Here is a 19,301-nt window from a genome sequence, read left to right as displayed (position 1 = left end):
CAATGTGGGACACCCAATGCTGATAGATTGTCTACTTAACTTAAAATGTGAACACAGGATAGACTGTATGCATCAAGTATACTACTGGTGCTTCATAAAAGCTATGGGTTAGAACCACAAGTATAACAAGTATAACAACATATGGCAAATAATTAACTAGTATCTGCAATTATGGTTGCAGCCATAAGATCATATAGGTTTTTTCTGTAATTGCTTCCACTGACTGATACAGAAGAGTGTTAGGGCCACATGTAAAAAAAAATTAATAAATGAAAGTAAAAAAAAAAGAAAAAACCGGCATAAATACTGAAAAAAATATTAATATTAATAAGACTCTCTTGAATTACTGTATCTGCAGAGCTGCAAAAGTAAAGCATGCGAAGAGGGCTGAAGCTTCGGGATGGACAGAGATAGTGTGATTTAGTTTTTTTTTCAGTTGGGAATGAGTTACAAAGATATTCTCAAAAGCCTTAAAAAGGCATTGCAAGTGTTGTGTCAAGGTTGTTATCCCCAGCATGATTTGTATACCCTGCTGCAGGAGCACACATGCATTCAGCGAGGCAGGGTTACGTTGCTACCTGTAAAGTAACCTGGCTCTTAATAATCTGTTTAAATCAGGGGTCTTAAACTGGCGGCCCCCCAATCGATTACATGTGGCCCCCCACTTAATATCATGTTTTAATGAAAACATAGCCCACAACCTCACTGTCTTTTTGTGTAGCTCAGGCACAGCTGCCAGTGAGGTGATATAATATAATATATGTTTGCTAGCAATGTTTTATAACAGTAATAATAATACATTTGGTCATAATTATCCCATTAGCAAATGTATCATATACAACGTTCATTTACATACATAAATACACTTGTTAGGGCCCGAGCCACGTATGGCAGTGGCCGAAACGGCTCCTGGCACAAATTTTAATTACAGTTGTCCACACTTTTATTCATATAATTTAAAATAAATGTCTGTTTATGATAATAATGCATTAATGTTGTATCATAAATAGTATTATCAAGTATACATGTGATATCATGATGCAATATTGTGAACAGTTATTTTTTCCCCCCGCTTTTTGTTCTCTAGACCTCCTAATCCTCCTAATATGTCACAGAAACTCAGGAACAATGTTCATATAACATACTGAACTCACCAACAACAACAGTTCAGCCAAAATATTTGCATTAAAAAAATATTTTCCAGACTGCAAACCATGTTTATGTTTTGAAATCATGTTTTGGTATGTGGCGCCACCTACCGCCATCTATCAATTATTGCAGTCGGTAGAGTCTCAGTTGCCGAGCAACCACAGGTTGCCAGTTACGTAAAAAAAAAACCTAAAAGATCTCTGTATTTTGAATTTGAATGTAGTAACCGTTTTTGACCACATTCTTACATATGGCACCTTTAAATGCCTCTCACTAATAACGATTCCTTGCAATGCCAGGCTGTACATTATATCTATTTCGTGGGAACACATTAGTATTTTGTGGCCACAAATCAGAGTTTATTTCTCCATGTCATGCCCGGGGCTCCTTAGAATTCTGACTTTATTTTCATTCATGCTGTTTTATTTATTAATATTTTTGGTTTATTTAAATAAATAAAAAAAATGACTTGGACCTAGAATGACCATTTTGACCAGGCCACTTAAAATCTATGACCGGCCCTGTTGACCTCGGCCACAACCACGTTGGGGGCGGAGCTTCTCTTGTCCCGTAAACTGCTCCGCTGCTGCCGTTGCCGTGTGTTGTTCGTCGTCAATGGCGTTCGCTTTTCGCCACAGTTTGGCTCGTATGTGTGTGGGGAAGTGAGAAAGCAGCAGTAGCAGCAGCGGCGGCGGCGGCGGCGGCGGCAGTAGTAATAGCAGGCTGCTCGGCCTCTGTTGAGGAAGTGAGATGATAACATCAGGGTGTTGTTGAGACCGCAGCGTGTGTCCGTGTCGTCGCTGCGTGGACGTCTGCGATGCCTCCTCCACAGCGAGTGTTCGCTCTGCCGAGGCAACAGTCTCTGCTGCTGCCTGCGGTCATCAACCCGTTCGTGCAGGACACTAAGCTTCCCAGAGCTGCCATAATCAAAGTGAGTATGCGGCTACTGAGCTGTAAACAATAATATGTGCAGTGATTTTTGTTGGAAACGAACACCACCCAAACACAACATATCTGACGCGTAATATTACATTCACAGCAGCCTCGCTGTCTCCAACCAGGGCCTGTAATCTTCTCCAAGCAGCCCCTGCCCCAAGACAATCGGCTTTGAATGCCTTGTTATGTAACTGTTTTGTTGTGGATCTCCACAATGCTGCATTGTGTATACACTGCTCATTGTGGAATTGACTCTGACAGCACACTTCCCTTGTATGTGTGGTATATGTCTGCTCTAATATATGGTGAATGTATGTGATCCTCTCCATGCAGTGTGTCCTCCTGGGAATCTTCCTGGTCCCCATTCGCACCATCCTGCTGTCCCTGGTTCTCATGGTGACATGGCCCGTGGCTGTCATAACAACCTTCAATCATCCTCTGAAGGGGACCGTGGAGCCAATGACCGGCTGGAGACGGTAACTCGTGGAAGGGAATCTCTGGGACACCTGGTCCTAGGGTAGCATCAAAGACACTGTGCATATCAGACACCTTTTTTTTTTTGTCATCTAGAGAAAATGTGGACAACAGAACATTGCAGAATGGTTGTTGCCACATTTTCTGGGAAATTTAGCACTGACATACATTGGTTGCACCACTGTTATTGTCTAAGAAAAGGAAAGGAAGTTCAATTTGAAAGGGTTTCCTTATTCTCTGATAACATTAATATAATACATTTCTTTCATATAGCAATTCAAATAATTGGATCACAAATCTAATCTAATCTAATTTTTTTTTTACCATTTAAATGATAATATTATGCATTCAACTACATACGCATTAATTCCAGTTCTTACTCCCAACGATTATCAGTTTTTATAAACAATATCAATGATATTTTATGTGAACATATGGATACATGCAAGTTAGGTGAAGTGAAGTGAGCCCGCGGGCATCGTATTGGCTGCCTGCAGGCACCACGTTGGTGACCCCTGGTGTAGGGACTTCAAGTATGGATATCCCACTCAATTTGTTGCAAGTTTTTGTCAAATACATGCCCATTTTCCCAGTCTCGAGCATCAGAAACGTAGAAACAATGTTGGCCAGTCACATTCCCTGTATTTACACAGAGTACCGGTAAGGAAATCGGCTTAAGATATTAGGGGGGAAAAAACAGTGAGTTTCGCTGTTTCGAAGCAGAATCGGTGTTCTCATAATCCGAAACAGTGAAACCCAGCAAAGGCACTATTTCCTCCAAATGTGTTCCTGTTGTAACTTGTGCAGAATGTGCAGCTGCGTGTACTCGTGCTGAATAATACTTCTCTAGATTGTATCTGTTTACCTCATCAGAAAGAGAGGAGTGAAACCTTTTATATACCAACAATTCATTATTATTATTATTATCCATGGGCAGTAGAAGCTTAATAGACATTGAGCATTCTTTTAAAGTACTTAAAGAAACATCTTTAACTATGCACTGTCATATTAAATGTATACTTTTGTGTGGGATTGCAGTATTTCACCTCTGAAACAGGGTGTAGTGTTTGTAATTGTCAAACTAACATTTCTTATGCTGGGAGACCACACGTGCTGATGTCATCACGGACAAGCATGTTATCTTTTGTGAATAACTCTTAATCACAACTGCAACAAGCACAGATACAGATACAAATACAAATTAAGCGCAAATGGCAATATTTTTGTGAAAACACTAGTGCTAAGATCATCCCACTTAGTCCTAGCTGTGAATTGTCATCAAGCAGCAGTAAATATGGACTGTGTTGTGGTTTTACCCACCATTTCAGTAATAATTTTAGATAAGCAACCTCAAAGGTCATGAACTGAGGGACACTCCCACATCACATGTTTCTACCTTCTTAGAGGTGTGGGTGGTTCAATCTAGTTATTTTACAGAAAATGAAAATTGTCCTATTTTTGCAAATGTTTTGTTTTGTTTTAAATGTTGAATCTGAACTTATTCAGATCATCTCTAAAATCTTATAATTTATTCCATGGGCTATAATATCCTACATCCCCAGAAATGATCATCCAAATCATCATTTTTGAAGTGACTAAATAATATTTAGTATAGGTTGACGTCTCAAGTATGTATATATATATATATATATATACAGTATATATATATATATACAGTATATATATAAACGTCTCGTCTAGGCTATATCTTATTCATACATTATGTATATTTTAATCTTTGTGCTTTTGTGTAAAACACGTTCTACTCTCAAACACTGCGTCACATACTTCAAAGCTTTAAAACTCAGTGGATTGTTAAATCCAGATTAAGTTTTTTTTTCAGAGTGCATCACTTTATCACAGCTTGGCGCCTCATAACATGACTTCTCTAGATTATGAGGAAGTGACTGGTGGAGGTAGAATATGTGTTAGGGTTGTAGAGAAGTACAAAATGATGCAACTCTTCCTGTGAAGAAATAATCTATTCAGTTTAAGTACATCCAAACATGTTTTGCCTTGTTGACCCTCTTTATTAGAAGTATTTCTTTATATTTACTGCATTTAATTGTAGCTTGTTTTGCTTTGAGAAATCACAATCTTCACGTATCCTCATCTAACGTTGCCGTCATCCGCAGGTTCATGAGTCGGAGGATAATGGCTGCCTTGGGGAGGGCCTACTATTTCTGCATGGGCTTCAGAGTCGTGGTCAAGGGCAAGCAGGTCGGCAGCAGCGAGGCGCCCATCCTGGCTGTGGCCCCCCACTCTACCTTTTTCGATGGGATCGTGTGCATTGTGGCAGGCCTGCCCTCCACCGTGTCCCGAGTCGAGAACCTGGCTACACCGATCTTTGGCAGTGAGACATTTGTTTATTTGCTCTGCTGAGGTTGATTTAATTGTGTCTATGTGTGTGGACGTGTGTCGTAAATCTTTATTTGCAGTGGCATCATAATGCAATGTCTTTGATCAATATGAGCTGTTGCATCCATTTTCTTGAAAGGAGAGTGGCACCACAATCTTTATAAGTTTAAACTCTGCTAGGTAAATCATGCAACAGTAGGTCCAGTGTGTAACGCCCAATTTATATTCCTGTGTAAACACAGAGCTTGTCAGAGAGCCTCTGCGTCGTCTCCGACTGCACAAAATATTTTTTAAGTGTCCGTCACTCCGTCAAGGGACAACCGAGACGGCAACAGCCGCGATTGGTCCTCAGGACAGGCCGAGCTAAGCTGCTCTGTGCCGGCTCACAGTGCGCACCGAGCGTCCACAGAGGCGGAGCTGATCACCGCCGACAACGTCGCTGCCAAACTATAAATGCGTCATATATTAATACACAAAAAATAAAAATTATCTTAAAACTGCGTTCGGTGACACAGAAAAGTGAGAAACGGCCACTGTTTAAACAACAACAGTCTGACTTTTAGAAATGTAATTAATCATTTCAGCCAGACTACCATGTATTGGGACATATTATACCCTATTTCTCCAAGTTAACCTAGTTCCCTGGTGTCCTAATGAACATGTCTGTGACATGCTTTAGTCAAAATACCATAAGGATGAAGCACCACAGCAGTTCAGTCACCCTGCCAAAACAGCACGAGAGAGAGGTCTGATATGTGTGATAATGTACCTTGTTTGTTTTATCGCTGCCTTTAGGGTTCGTGCGCTGCCTCCAACCAGTGCTGGTTTCCAGAAAAGACCCTGACTCACGGAAGAACACAATTCAGGAGATCGACAGCAGAGCCAAGTCAGGAGGTCGCTGGCCTCAGGTCAGTTACAATGCACCAAAGAATATATGTACATACAAAATCAGCCTTCTTGACTCGAATGTGCACTCACTTATGATGATGGTTTGACTCAGCAGTTTTTTTTTCTTGGGTCGAACTTATGCAGCATCTGACTTTTCAGGTTTTGATATTTCCAGAGGGAACATGTACAAATCGCTCTTGTCTCATCACTTTCAAACAAGGTAACATAAAATTCAAATCTAACATCATGTAATGTAAATATAGTCTCTTGCGACGATTGTGCATGTAGTCATTAATAACAGTATTTATTGTGTGTTACCACGCCACCTTTAGGTGCCTTTATCCCAGGAGTCCCTGTGCAGCCTATAATTATGAGGTATCCCAACAGTCTGGTGAGTGATAAGTACATTTCACCTCAGATCTACAGTCACATATTATGTTGTCACACTCAAGGGGACAGGGGACATATTATGCAAAATCAACTTTTTAATCATTTTAATCCTTATATTTGGGACTCTGGAGGCCCTATCAGTCGGCAAAGTGTTAAAAAAGATGACTCACAGACTAAAACAACAAGATATGTGATGTGATTGGGTCAGTCATACCAGAGTCGAACTCAAGTTCATGATAGAAGAAGCCAGAATGAAAAAAATATGGTGACATTCTGGTGCATTTTTTTGGACCGATGAGGACTGATTTTATGGTCTCTCAGCTTAAAGAATTAGATTTTTTGAGTTAATGGCTGTTATGAAGGCTTGAAATTGCACTTGACATGCTAACAACTAGCCACATGCTAAACCTGAAACCGCCTTATTATAGGAACATTCTAAAATGCTTAACCTGAAAAAGCTAAAGTAGCTCAATGTCCGAAAACGGCCAAAAATAAAAACTGATAACACCAATATTATGGATGCTGTCTGCTCCTCTCCATAGGTGCTCACTATAGAGAAAAATCTAGATACTGAGTGTAGACAGCATCCATAATATTGGGGATTTTGATTTTCTGAGAGCTGAAAGCGGACATTACTAGAGATGTCAATGAGAAATTTGGTGATGATCGATTGCTGTTTTCGGACATAATGCTGCGTTAAACTTTGTCACATCACGTTTTATAATAACAAGATGAAAGGGAGCAGAATGGAAGCAGACGCACTTCATTCAGTAAATCGATTCCTCACTAGTGCTCAGTTACTCATATACAGGGACAAGGACAGTAATGGCGTTGTCGAGCTACAATCATAGCTGTAACTGTGCATGGAAACAAACTGACTATTTAGTTTACACAGGAGATAAATACTATTCGGAAGCATAGACACAGACGACCGATGCATGCTGTTAGAATAATATAGTACGCACTAAGCAGTGATTTCTTTCCATTTAAGCAGAACTGACAGTGGAATACTTTCCTTCACAAAGTGAGACTGATGTTAACACTAGAGGCTGAACCTGTATCACACACCTATCAGCTTAAGCGTAGCTATATTATGTTCCCTCTGTTAATATTTTGTGTTTTGTTCTCTGTTTTGCCCTCAAGGACACAGTCACTTGGACTTGGCAGGGTTTCAGCTCGTAAGTACAAGTTTTTTTACAAGTGCACATCTTAAGGTTTCTCATGTTTCACTTGTGCATTGTATATTTGGTGAAGGAGGCGTCTACCTCGAGTTTTTCCTTAGACAAAAAACCCTATTAAAACACAGTAACATTGGAGCCTTGCTGTTGAAACCAGTGAAACAGTACATGTCACTGACTTGCTTGTATTACATGCAGGTCGACTCTGCTGCTTCTAACACTGTGCCAGCTGTACACCACAGTGGAGATAGAGGTAACAGTTATTCTCACTTTATTTATATGAACAGCATTACCGTTTTCTCTTACATCTTGTGTAAGGGTTGATAAACATTAACAGTCATGATAAACAACGTCTGAAGCATTTTATGGTATATTCCATCCATTATCCTTCACTGTTTTTTTTGATGTGCCTTTCAGTAGTTTTACACACCAGCTTGGTTTTTGAAAATAATTTACTGAATGTGTCTTTTTTTATAGGAAGGTGTTTCCTTACAAATGTTTATGAGTTTGCTTTTTGCTCACTCTTCACTGTGACCTTGTTTGTTTTTTAATCCTTTTCTAGTTCCTGCCTCCACACATACCCACAGAGGAGGAGAAGAAAAGCCCACCTCTGTTTGCCAGCAGAGTCCGAGAAACAATGGCACAGTAAGTACACAATCCATTGACTGGGCATGGAGTAGAGCAAAGTGCAACAGGAAAGAGAACGTGTATAGTGACGTGTTATACAAACTAGTGCAGTGCCCGTAGAAAGTATGTATTCCTATAATGGGAGCTGAAGAAGGTTTTTCAGTTATGGTAATGCATAAGGGACGTAAAGGCTAACGTAATACAAACACTTATCGTATTGTATAACCACTGGCTTGACTGACAGTCACACCAGCTAGCTACGCTAATGCTAATAGAAAATTAAAACATTTGCGTTGTGCCTAATGAGGTTGCACAGTGTTTGTATTATGTTAGCCCTACGCTAATGCTAATCGCAGCCTCGCTATCTTACCTTTGGAAACAGCTTCGCCAAGTAGCATGCTAATGCTAAATAAATATGTGCTCGCGTATTGGTGGATGGACACCTCATCGTTTCAGTATAACGCCATGTTCTGCGGTGAACCGTGTGAAAATGTCTCACCCACCACGAGGACAGCCTCGTCACTCCCACCTCCCCGCTCCAGACAGCGCAGCTGCTGCTGATGAGCCGCTGCCTGCCTGGTGAAGCGTGATAAATCAGCAAAAGTGCAGAGTGAGAAAATCAGTGAAAATTAAAATTCCTCCAAACAATTTGATAAGGATGCACACCATCGGGCCATGCTCAACCCATATCCAAAGTCTTTGGGCGATCTGACTAACGGTCAGAGAGATATGCCTGTCACAGACAGACAGGCAGGCACAACTTGCTTTATAGATGGATGATGATTTAGGTTAAAGACAATAAATAAGTCTGGTTTTGGATTTTGTATTACTTGACCAATGTGTTACTTCCTCTCCTGCTTTGTCCAAATCTTTTCAAGTATGTTGTATATTGTATCTGTGTCTCCAGCGCGTTGAGAGTTCCAGTAACAGACCACACATATGAAGACTGCCGCCTGATGATCTCGGCAGGAGAGCTGACACTGCCCATGGAGGCCGGCCTGGTTGAGTTCACCAAAATTAGCCGCAAACTCCAGTAAGAACATCTAAGGCACCTAAATTTGTTGTCGTCAGGGAACTTCAAGTTGACATGTAAATATTGTTCACTATGACAAATACTTTCCTTGTGCTGCTCACCCAGTCTGAAGTGGGACAATTTGAGAAAAGAGCTGGACAGCTTTGCTGCCATGGCCAGTTCCTATAAAGGCGGACGGATCACCATCGAGGAGTTTGCCAAATTCCTGAAGCTGCCCATGAGCCCAGCCCTGGAGGAGCTGTTTGCGCTGTTTGACAGGGTGAGACACATGTTCTGTTTATGAAAATATTATTTTCCTCATAACTTTTCACCCTTGTAACTCTTGATAACCGATATAGTGTAAATTACCAATTAAATATCAAAGTTTGTTTTTGTTAAGCCACAGCCTGGGTGTGAGAATTAGGAGTACACGATAAAAAAAAGAAAAGTTGACAACATAATGTCTTTGTATAAGTTGCATTCCTGCTTATCATGTGAAACGGGGAGGGCATCATGCTGTGTGTTCAGAATTTATACAGCCTGGAGAAGGAAACTGGGATCAAAGCAGTTTGGCTTCAGTCCCTGGTATGTCTGTGCGAGCGGGAAGGAGGTGGAAGCACCCGTGTCTTAATAGTTTTCCACTGACAGAACTGTTTTTCGAAAAGATGTCTCTTTTATGTATGTATGTATATATATATATATATACATGTATATATGTATTTATATATATGTGTATATGTATTTATATGTATGTATGTTTGTGTATGTATATATATATATATATATATGTGTGTGTGTGTGTGTGTGTATATAACGACGTCATGTTTACGTGCCACGACAGTTACCTCCGTTAGCTGCATTAGCTCCCTTTAGCACCGTTAGCACGCCTACAGTAGCGGTCTGTTTATTTAACGAAAAGAGCAGCGCTACTAATAACCCACGTACCTGTGTACATGCGTATGTGTGCCTCTGTGTATATGCACATATATGTTTTGACTATATTATGCCTATATTTCAAACGTAATCACATAAACCTTAACATAAGGTTGGAAAGAATTGACGTCTGGGACGGACTCTCGCTCGTAGTAATGATTCAATCAATCAATGTATGTGAAACTGACAACTGAAGAGGTTTTGTTGTTTGGTGTCACTGTCCCCCCCCCCCCCCCCCCCCGCCCCCCGTCAAGAATGGAGACGGCACTATAGACTTCAGAGAGTACGTCATCGGTGTGACTATCCTGTGTCGGCCGGCCAACACTGAAGATGTTCTTCGAATGGCTTTCAAGGTAGAATACAAACATATTTCAATCTGTTCTAAATGAAACTACATAATTATTCGTGAATATTCAATGACACGGAGACATGGTGGTGTCCACCTTTCTTGGGTCGTTTTCTCATCACAGTTTTAGAAATTATCCACATGCTTCACACCAATATTGCTAAATTGTGTCTTTTTAGTGTTGAATCTATATTACTTTGTTTGCTAAATGTAAAAACTACTGACATAATATCCTTGATTTATAGAATTTAACTAGATTCTCATTCTGTTCTCATTTGACGCTGAAAGTAAACATTGTGTCACATTTTCTACTGACATCATTTGCATTCACTGGCGTTTTGTTGGTGCACATTTTCCTGAAAACCCTGGTGTTTTGTTTATGAAAATTTGTGACTGCGAAGTTCCTCTTTTGGCTTTTCTGTGATGAAAAAGCAAAAAGTAATTCCCCTTTTATATTTCACTTTTTAACACTGTCCGTGACCAAATTTCTTCGTATCTCTCCTCGATCACGCAGCTTTTCGACACCGATGAGGATGAGAAGATCACCCACGAGGAGTTCACTGCTCTGCTGCGCTCCGCTCTGGGTGTTACAGACATAAACATGGCCAAGCTTTTCAAGGAGATCGACGCCGACGGCTCTGGTTTCATCACATTTAGTGAGTAGACGCAAAGGTCCACTTCCTGTCTGTTGTGTTTTGCATGATAATTTAACTTTGCTGTGCCTGTGATTCTTCAGGTGAATTTCAAGCCTTTGCTGTGACTCACCCAGAGTATGCCAAGCTCTTCACTACCTACCTGGAGCTGCAGAGATATCAAGCCATTCAGGAAGCAACCCCAGGTGATCTGGAACTGACCGGTGGGACGTCTTCAGGGGGAAAACAGGAGGAAAGCACCTCTGACAAGAAAGATGACTGAGTGACTGTTTTGATTGCACTGAAAGACGACTCCTCCTAACTCCTAAGATTAAGTCATTTGCTACAGCAGAACCATATTTCATGTGCTCAACTTCTACTTTCAATTTTAGTGCCTTATAGAGATCTTAAATGTCTCATGTCTAGATGGTACTGTCTTGACCATTTGTTTACACGAGTGTTGTGCATCCACTGGACAAAAAAAAAAAAAGACAAGAAAAGCTTGTCAAAGATGATACGAACATCTGTTTTAGTCCACTTACCATTGCAGTCTTAAAGAGTTTTAATGTGAATAACAGTGTTTTATAATATTTCAACAATTTGACCAAGATCATCGCTTAAACTGCCTCTGCATGTTTGTGACTTGTGACGCGCAGGTCTGTCGTCTTACCTTAATCTTGCATGCACTTAGATGAAATTAGCTTTGTGAAAACCTTATTCGTCGTCTTCTGTAAAGTCGGAAAAAAAAAAAGGTGCCAACACAAATTTAAATTTCAGCAAAGAGTCATTCCGCTTCTGTGTTGCTGTATATTTCGTGAACAGTATAAATATCTACACAGTCTGGCAACATGTAGATGTTCTGTATTATGTGCTACGTCTACCAAGAGCACACATGCTGTGTATTTCACATTTATCCAGCGCTCAGGGACACAGACCTTGTATAATTAGCCAGAGGTTTGCTTTGCATGTGTTTCTATTTGCATCTCCACCGAAGATTGTTTTGCTGAGCCAGCAGAGCGTCCGCACAGCTTTAAGTTTATTAAAGCTCATCAAACATCGAAAATGAGGGCAATTTGTGAGCAAAAAGGCAACAGTGCCGTTTCACAACAGCGTATTCCAGCGGGGTACGCTTATAGATTAACTCGCACTACTGTTATTTATGTAGCAGTGGGGGATTGCAATTATGTGATTCTTTTTCTTTTTGTTAACTCTGCCAAGTTTGCTTTTTTAAAATAAAACAAGAAAGCAATTTTAACTATTTCCTGACTTGTGTTTTTGAAATTCAAATTAATGTTGTAATGAGTGCAACAATGGATCAGTTACGTCTGTACTGCTGTTTCTCTAAACCACCACTAGGTGCCAGCAGTTACCCATTACCGTTCTGGGCAAAAACAAGCTTACTTATTGCAGTTATGCTTGTATTTGTTACCTTTTGCAGGATGAAAACTCACCTTGTCAAGACCAATAGTTCTCATGCAAAGCAAAACCTCCTCCATATATTTGGCATATCCATATTTGTGAGGCTCAGGTTTGAATTATGTCTGACTTAAGGTCATGGTGAGGCAATAAATGGTTAAAGTTCCTAATTAATGGAAGTCGGTGAGCGTCCTTAAAAGGATAGATGTGCAAACCTTTGGTGTGTGTGATGTCTAGGTGTGATTTTGAGTTGTAAACCTGGTCCAAATACTTTAGCTTGACCTCCTTGACCTTGCCTCATAAATTGAGGCTGTTAAATCTGGACAGTGTCAATGTGTGGCTTGTGTTGTTAACACTTGTAGGAAACCACTGAGGTGTGTACATGTAATTTAAACACTGACGGATTGAACTATGAGTGATGGTTCTGTTTAGTTCTAGTGTCTCTGTAAGTTGACAGGAACAGTGTACCGGATGTACCAGAACCTGAAGCAGCTAACCATGATATAAAGTAATGGCCTCCTCTGAATGTAATAATGTATTTAAACACTTTTTTAACTGGTTGTTTATTTTACCAAAATGATGATGCCCATTATCATTCTGTCAGCGAGTCTTTAATCTTCAATACAATCATACTCATTTATCTGAATGTAATTTTTCATATTATTAAATGGAATTAAACTTCATTTTAAAAAAAAGAAGAAACATTTGTATATTATTATTATTTTCCAGTTTCTAATTTCTAACTGGAATTATCCATCTTGATGAAAACAAGGTTGTTCCTATGAAGACAGGGACCATGAATCCATTATCTACTGCTGTCAGGTAAATAGTTCATCTGTAAGGAGGCCATGACGCTAATGCAAACCTAATATATGCTGTCCTAAATACAGTTCACATGATCGTGCGCACACGCGAACATGCGCCGTCTTGCTCCATTTGCGGAGAGGTTGTTGAAATGACTGATGGAGAGCTGGTATCACTTAATTAAAAGCTCACTTTTGGACAAAGCTGTGATTACCAGCTGTTTCGTTTCCAACCTTCCACTTGTTTTAACCTTTTCAAACGCACAGAGCCTCATTTTGGTTTAATCAGAATTGATGAGATGGCATGGAATCAATTAATTCGCACTGTTGCCACACTTACTTCAGCGTGATACCTCCCCTAACCCGCACAGCTCCCACTCTCTTCTTCGGTCCCCCCCACACACACACCCACCCTCCCATCCTGCCTCTTCTCTCTCTGCATGGCTGTTTTATATTGCTGTATCCATTTCAGCCTCGCCCGGGGGACTGATCTTGTCCCAGCATATTGTCAGAGATACGTGATGTTAATTTGATTTGTTCTCCATAGGACCTGAATGAGTGAGCAGCAGCCTTGGGTCTGTGGACCCAAGCTGGACACAGGCCTCGTATGGATGAGGGGCTCGCTGTGCCAGGCTGGAAGGAAAGGTCAGACCTCGACAGAACTCGCCGTTAAACTGATGAGACACTTCTATGTGCTTCAACTGAACCAGGTTGCCCAGCTTATTCAGGCTTATTCCGTCTAGCTCCAGTCTGCCATTTGTAGGTGTTTAGGTGTTTGTGTACACTAGTCTTAAGTAGAACCATATAAGGTTCTTTGGCTTGTCTTCATAGGAGAACACTTTTTGGCTCCAGGTAGAACCTTTATCTACCTGGAACCCTTTTGGAGGGTTCCAGCAAGGAACCTTTTAAAACCCTTTATTCAGGAAAGGGGTTTTAAAGGGTTCTCTGGAACAAAATGGTTCATACTGGAACCATTAGTGTTACCAAGAACCCTTGGAAACCCCTTTTTCAGAAGCAAATGGTTCCAGGTAGAACCTCAGCCCTTGTAGAATGAGTCTTTTGGAACCCTTATTTCTAAGAGTGTACTGTCTTGCTTTGACTTCTTTGATGCTGCGTTATTTACTCCTTTGATTCACTCCAACTTCAGAAGAAATCTGCCACACAGAGTTTGGACTCATGACAATTAATGCAGATTCACACACACACACACACACACACACACACACACACACACACACACACACACACACACACACACACACACACACACACACACACACACACACACACACACACACACGATGCTAGTTTTTCCTTTACCCCAGCACTTCCTTGTCAATACATTTTTACTGTACTGATGTTTTTAAACAAGAGGAAAAATGTTGTGTTCCTCTTAATTAGACCTTCCTGTAGATAACAAACAGGATACCCGGGAGTTTCTATACAGTACTCCTGTGATCCCCTTCCTTTGTCCTGCAGGAGGAACATGTATGGAGAGCTTCGCACGGGCAGCACAGTGTGTGATATTGTGTGAATTGTGCATATTAGTGGAGCTAAATACTGTAAATGCTGGATTTCTTTGTTCTCCATCTTGCACATTGCTCACATTAACCAAAAATATTGAGTGCTAGATGTTCATAGCTGTATCAATGACCTAATTGAAATAATTAAGACAGCTTGCACATCATTTCATAGACGTTTCCCTTGCAATCGTGACCATACCGTTGAGAGACGATGGAATGCGATCGACCTGTGGCTTTGTCTCCTCCCTCAGATATGAATCTGTTTAAGTCATCGAAAAATGAATTTATGTCTGAGGTGTTACCTCTGCAGACACTAATGTGGATCGTTACACGCTGCGTTGTGCGTCACGCGCTCAGAAACACGCCCAAACATCACACACCACCTTTTGACTGCTGCAGGATCAAGACTGGCAAGTTGTCTCCCACAGCTCTTCAGGGAGTTCCTCCAAACCTCATTGTTGCGTTTCCTTATCGCACCAGATGACACCTTGTTGATTTTCTCCCTCCCCTATTATTCTGTCAGGAAGGTGATTGTTCCTCATTTCCCATGTGATGATTTGTAGGAACAGTAAAGGTCCTGGTGAGGGCAAAGTGTGGGGAACCACATGAAACGGCAGTGATCTACCAGCAGTAATCTGCTGCCCAGCTTTGTTTTCTTTCTAAGAATTTAGGGTGTTTTACATGTTCTTTTCCAGATGGCTTTTGGATGAAGGGCAACAACCTTTTCCTGTATAATATTTGATGGTTTCAGTGTGAGGTTGAGCGAAAGACGTTTTTCTCTGACTTGACAATCGTGATTGTCCAAATAAGGTGGTGGAGCTTTTATGGATTACAAACAGACATCGTCAAACATCTTCAGCCACTGTGGTCACTGTTTCTACTTTCAAATCCAGAACTTTGGAAGTAAGTAGAAGTAAGTTTAGTCTAAATCTGATCTTTCGTCTTAATCTTACAGCAAGACTTGACATAAATCACAGCCTTTTCTTTTTTCACGCACTCACAGCGTTAACAGCAATCATGCCTGTCCTTAAACTGTCATGCCTCCTCTTTTGTGCCCCCTAATTACTACCCACCATTCAAACTCAATTAGTATGCACCCCCATCGTGTCCTTCATGTACCACTCACTTGGGGATTGGAGAGGTGTGGCATACCGAGCGATAAAACTTTGATATAGATGAAGGCGAATGTCAGCAAACCTTGTTATTATTGTAAGCGTTGTGAGGACAATAGCACCACATTCCCACATTGTTTGCTTTGGAGTGTGAGGGGCAAGGTTCTGGTGCAAAGCGCAAGGTGAGTTGATGCGTAAAAGCTGACTTAATTGCGCTGCACCTTTTGTCGGTGTTCACACGCCACGCTTCCCCGATGTGCCGTTGGCCGAGGAGAAAGTGCTGATGCCTCCGTAAACTGGACATCTTCTGCACTCTGCTGTTTCTCCTCACAGCCGTGCACAAGCGACAAGACTTAACATTGCTGAGGTGCTTAAATCTTTGTAGATACAAGTAAAGCCCAGAGAGAATCTTAATGGCACTCTGCCTTTCATTAGGCCAGGGGAGATTTAAACCAGAGAGTTTCTGAATGAGGTGCAGAACAAAACAAACCCCACTCGTTTGTTAAAGACCAGGACCTGATTGCCCTCTTGTAATGACCTGGTGCCTTAAGTGCAAGGAATGGCAAAACAATATATGCACTTATTTTTTACTGGTGAGGACAAATGTTCCTTGATGCAGGAATGTTTGACTGCCCAAACGATAGAACCCTGGCACATGTAAAAGCATTATAAATCATGTGGTGAATGTATGAGATCCATTTGACCCCGTGAAGCTGTTCAGTTGTCTTCAAAACTGAAATTGTGAGGTAAGATGGGTGAAAGGTCAAAATGCAGTATGTGCCTGTGTGTGTGTCTTCATTATGCTGTGAGGACCAGTTTGGTTCAATCCCATCGTTGTGAGAACATCTTGGCTGGTCCTCAAACTAAAGATAGATAGATACTTTATTCATCTCACAGAGAAATTCACAGTTCAGCAGCTCCAGAATATGTTACAAGATATAAACATAAGAGGCATGCAATTATATGTACAGTCTAAATATAAACTGAACCATATGTTTAAAAAGAAATAATCAAAAAGATATAAAAAATATAAAGACGTTAAAAAGAATGAGATGAACATGTACATGTGTGCGTGCGTGTATGTGTCATGTATGAAGTAGATTGAAGAGTCTGATGGCATGGGGGAGGAATGATCTCCTCAGTCTTTCTGTGGAACATGTGTGCTTGTGTGTATATGTCATGTATGATGCAGATTGAAGAGTCTGATGGCATGGGGGAGGAATGATCTCCTCAGTCTTTCTGTGGAACATGTGTGCTTGTGTGTATATGTCATGTATGATGCAGATTGAAGAGTCTGATGGCATGGGGGAGGAATGATCTCCTCAGTCTATCTGTGGAGCAGGACATTGACAGCAGTCTGTCACTGAAGCTGCTCCTCTGTTTGTGTATGGTGCTGTGTAGTGGATGGTGTGGATTGTCTATGATGGACAGGAGCCTGTTGAGTGTGCGTCGCTCAGCTATGGATGTCAGACTGTCCAGTTCTGTGCCTACGACAGAGCCTGCCTTCCTTATTAGTTTGTCCAGGCGTGAAGCGTCCTTCTTCTTTAGGCTGCCCCCCCAGCACACCACTGAGTACAGGAGGGCACTCGCTACCACAGACTGGTAGAAGGTCTGTAGCAGCTTCCTGCAGACGTTGAAGGATGCCAGCCTTCTGAGGAAGTACAAACGACTCTGTCCTTTCCTGCACAGAGCATCTGTGTTGGTGGTCCAGTCCAGCCTGTCATCCAGCTGTACTCCCAGGTATTTGTAGGTGTGCACCACCTCCACACAGTCCCCCTTGATGAGAACTGGTTCTGGGTGCACCCTGGATCTCCGGAAATCTACAACCATCTCCCTGGTCTTGGTGGTGTTTAGGAGCAGATGATTGGTGTCACACCATTTGACAAAGTCCTGGATGAGCTCCCTGTACTCATCCTCCTTTCCGCTCTTGATACAGCCAACAATGGCTGTGTCGTCCGCAAATCTCTGCACATGGCAGAGCTCTGAGTTGTGCTGAAAGTCAGATGTGTACAGGGTAAACAAGACAGGAGAGAGCACAGTCCCCTGTGGCGCCCCCGTGTTGCTGACCACCGTGTCAGACCTGCATTCCCCCAGTCTCACATACTGGGGTACTAAGTATAAACCCACTTGTGTGCATAATATGTCATGTTTAAAGGGATTTCGATGGTTAAATGCGCCATATGTAAGAATGTGGCCAAAAACGGTTACTACACTCAAATTCAAAATACAGAGGTGTTAAGGTTTAGTTTTCTCCGCCATCGTAGCTCAGACGTAACGGGCGACCCGTGGTTGCTCGGCAGCTGAGACTCTTCTGACTGCTATGATTGGTAGACGGCGGTAGGTGGCTCCACATGCCAAAACATGAGTTTAAAACATAAACATGATTTGCAGTCTGCAAAATATTTTTTTTTAATGTGAATACTTTGTCTGTACTGTTGTTGTTGGTGAGTTCAGTTTGTTATATGAACATTATTCCTGAGTCTCTGTGACATATTAGGAGGATTTTATGGCCAGTAGCTTTAGATTTATTACATAATGCACCTTTAAGATGACTTTACAGGTGTGCGTGAAATGTGTAATAAGTTAATATACAGCAGTGCATGTGCACACTTAGAGACATTTTAGAGAAGAAGATGGAAAGGACCACAGTCTATGCTGTGACCCTAACCCAAAATGCTGAGGTGAAATCCATAGAGTTGCACTGTGACCGTGGAGAGTTAGCTTCTCAACCCAGCGTCCACATGGTAGAGCCCAAACCTTCAAAGAGAGCAAGGAGGTGAAGTCTCTGGAACAGAACAATTGAAGTAAAAGGTGAAGGATGATATCAGGAGCCACATACACTTCCATGGACACAACAGGACTGTGACAGTTGTGAGTTCAATCCCCTTTCTGTTACTGTCCATTCTTCATATGTGAACTGAAGCTATAGTTTCCATTTCATAATCCTCTGTACATTACCAATGCCAATGTGCAGCATCATACAAGAACAATATATTTTATCACTATGATGAGGAAACAAATGTTAATCCTTGGGTAGAAAAGCAACCAGCGATATATTCAAATGTACCCGATAATACAAAAGAGTGATCACAAATAATCAGTGATAATACACTATCCATCTTTCTTACTTGATCCTTTACCAGCACTGCAGTTATTCAATCTTTACAAACAAAATGCCCGAAACCAGCCCTATTAGGGTTTTATAAAAACAAGCAGTGGAGAGCAAAGAGGACATTCATTGACTTTAATGGGATGAACTGATCAACCATATCTAATAGAAATCATTGCCCTTGGCGAAAGCTGGTGTAGAATTGAATTACACATGGAACACAATGCTTTTACTGCTTCTTAGAAAACTGTAATTCAATCTGTTTGGAACAGAGAAGAAACAGATAAAGTCTAAATTAAAACATTTAAAGGGAAAAAAAAGAAAAGAAAAAAAAAGTTTTTTGGAGACCATGTGAAATTCAAACACACACGTGAACATAAAGGTAAAGAGATCTGAACATTAAAACCCCCAGGAT

The 19,301-nt window shown here is 41.2% G+C and overlaps 1 protein-coding gene across 3 annotated transcripts; it reads left to right on the top strand.

Annotated features, from left to right (window-relative positions):
* The first annotated feature begins 1,819 nt into the window (after positions 1-1,819).
* Positions 1,820-12,398, top strand: lpcat2 (lysophosphatidylcholine acyltransferase 2). 3 transcript variants are annotated; one of them, XM_083901140.1, is made up of 15 exons: positions 1,966-2,080; positions 2,189-2,267; positions 2,419-2,561; positions 4,695-4,912; positions 5,713-5,825; positions 5,965-6,025; positions 6,138-6,196; positions 7,339-7,373; positions 7,572-7,626; positions 7,936-8,018; positions 8,908-9,033; positions 9,139-9,292; positions 10,200-10,298; positions 10,806-10,947; positions 11,028-12,398. In XM_083901140.1, exons 3-15 carry the CDS (start codon positions 2,479-2,481, stop codon positions 11,204-11,206), a joined length of 1,407 nt encoding a protein of 468 aa, XP_083757266.1. In that variant the 5' UTR covers positions 1,966-2,080; positions 2,189-2,267; positions 2,419-2,478; the 3' UTR covers positions 11,207-12,398. The 3 variants fall into 3 exon arrangements, with proteins under 3 accessions (XP_083757264.1, XP_083757266.1, XP_083757265.1); XM_083901138.1 differs by lacking the exon at positions 2,189-2,267 and having other exon boundaries at positions 1,820-2,080; XM_083901139.1 differs by lacking the exon at positions 1,966-2,080 and having other exon boundaries at positions 2,254-2,272.
* Positions 12,399-19,301: the final 6,903 nt, after the last annotated feature.

This window comes from Microchirus variegatus, assembly GCF_963457635.1.
Source record: "Microchirus variegatus genome assembly, chromosome: 14".
Lineage (NCBI taxonomy): Eukaryota > Metazoa > Chordata > Actinopteri > Pleuronectiformes > Soleidae > Microchirus > Microchirus variegatus.
Note: the sequence above shows the minus strand (reverse complement) of the source record. Positions and strands in the feature narration are given on the sequence as shown.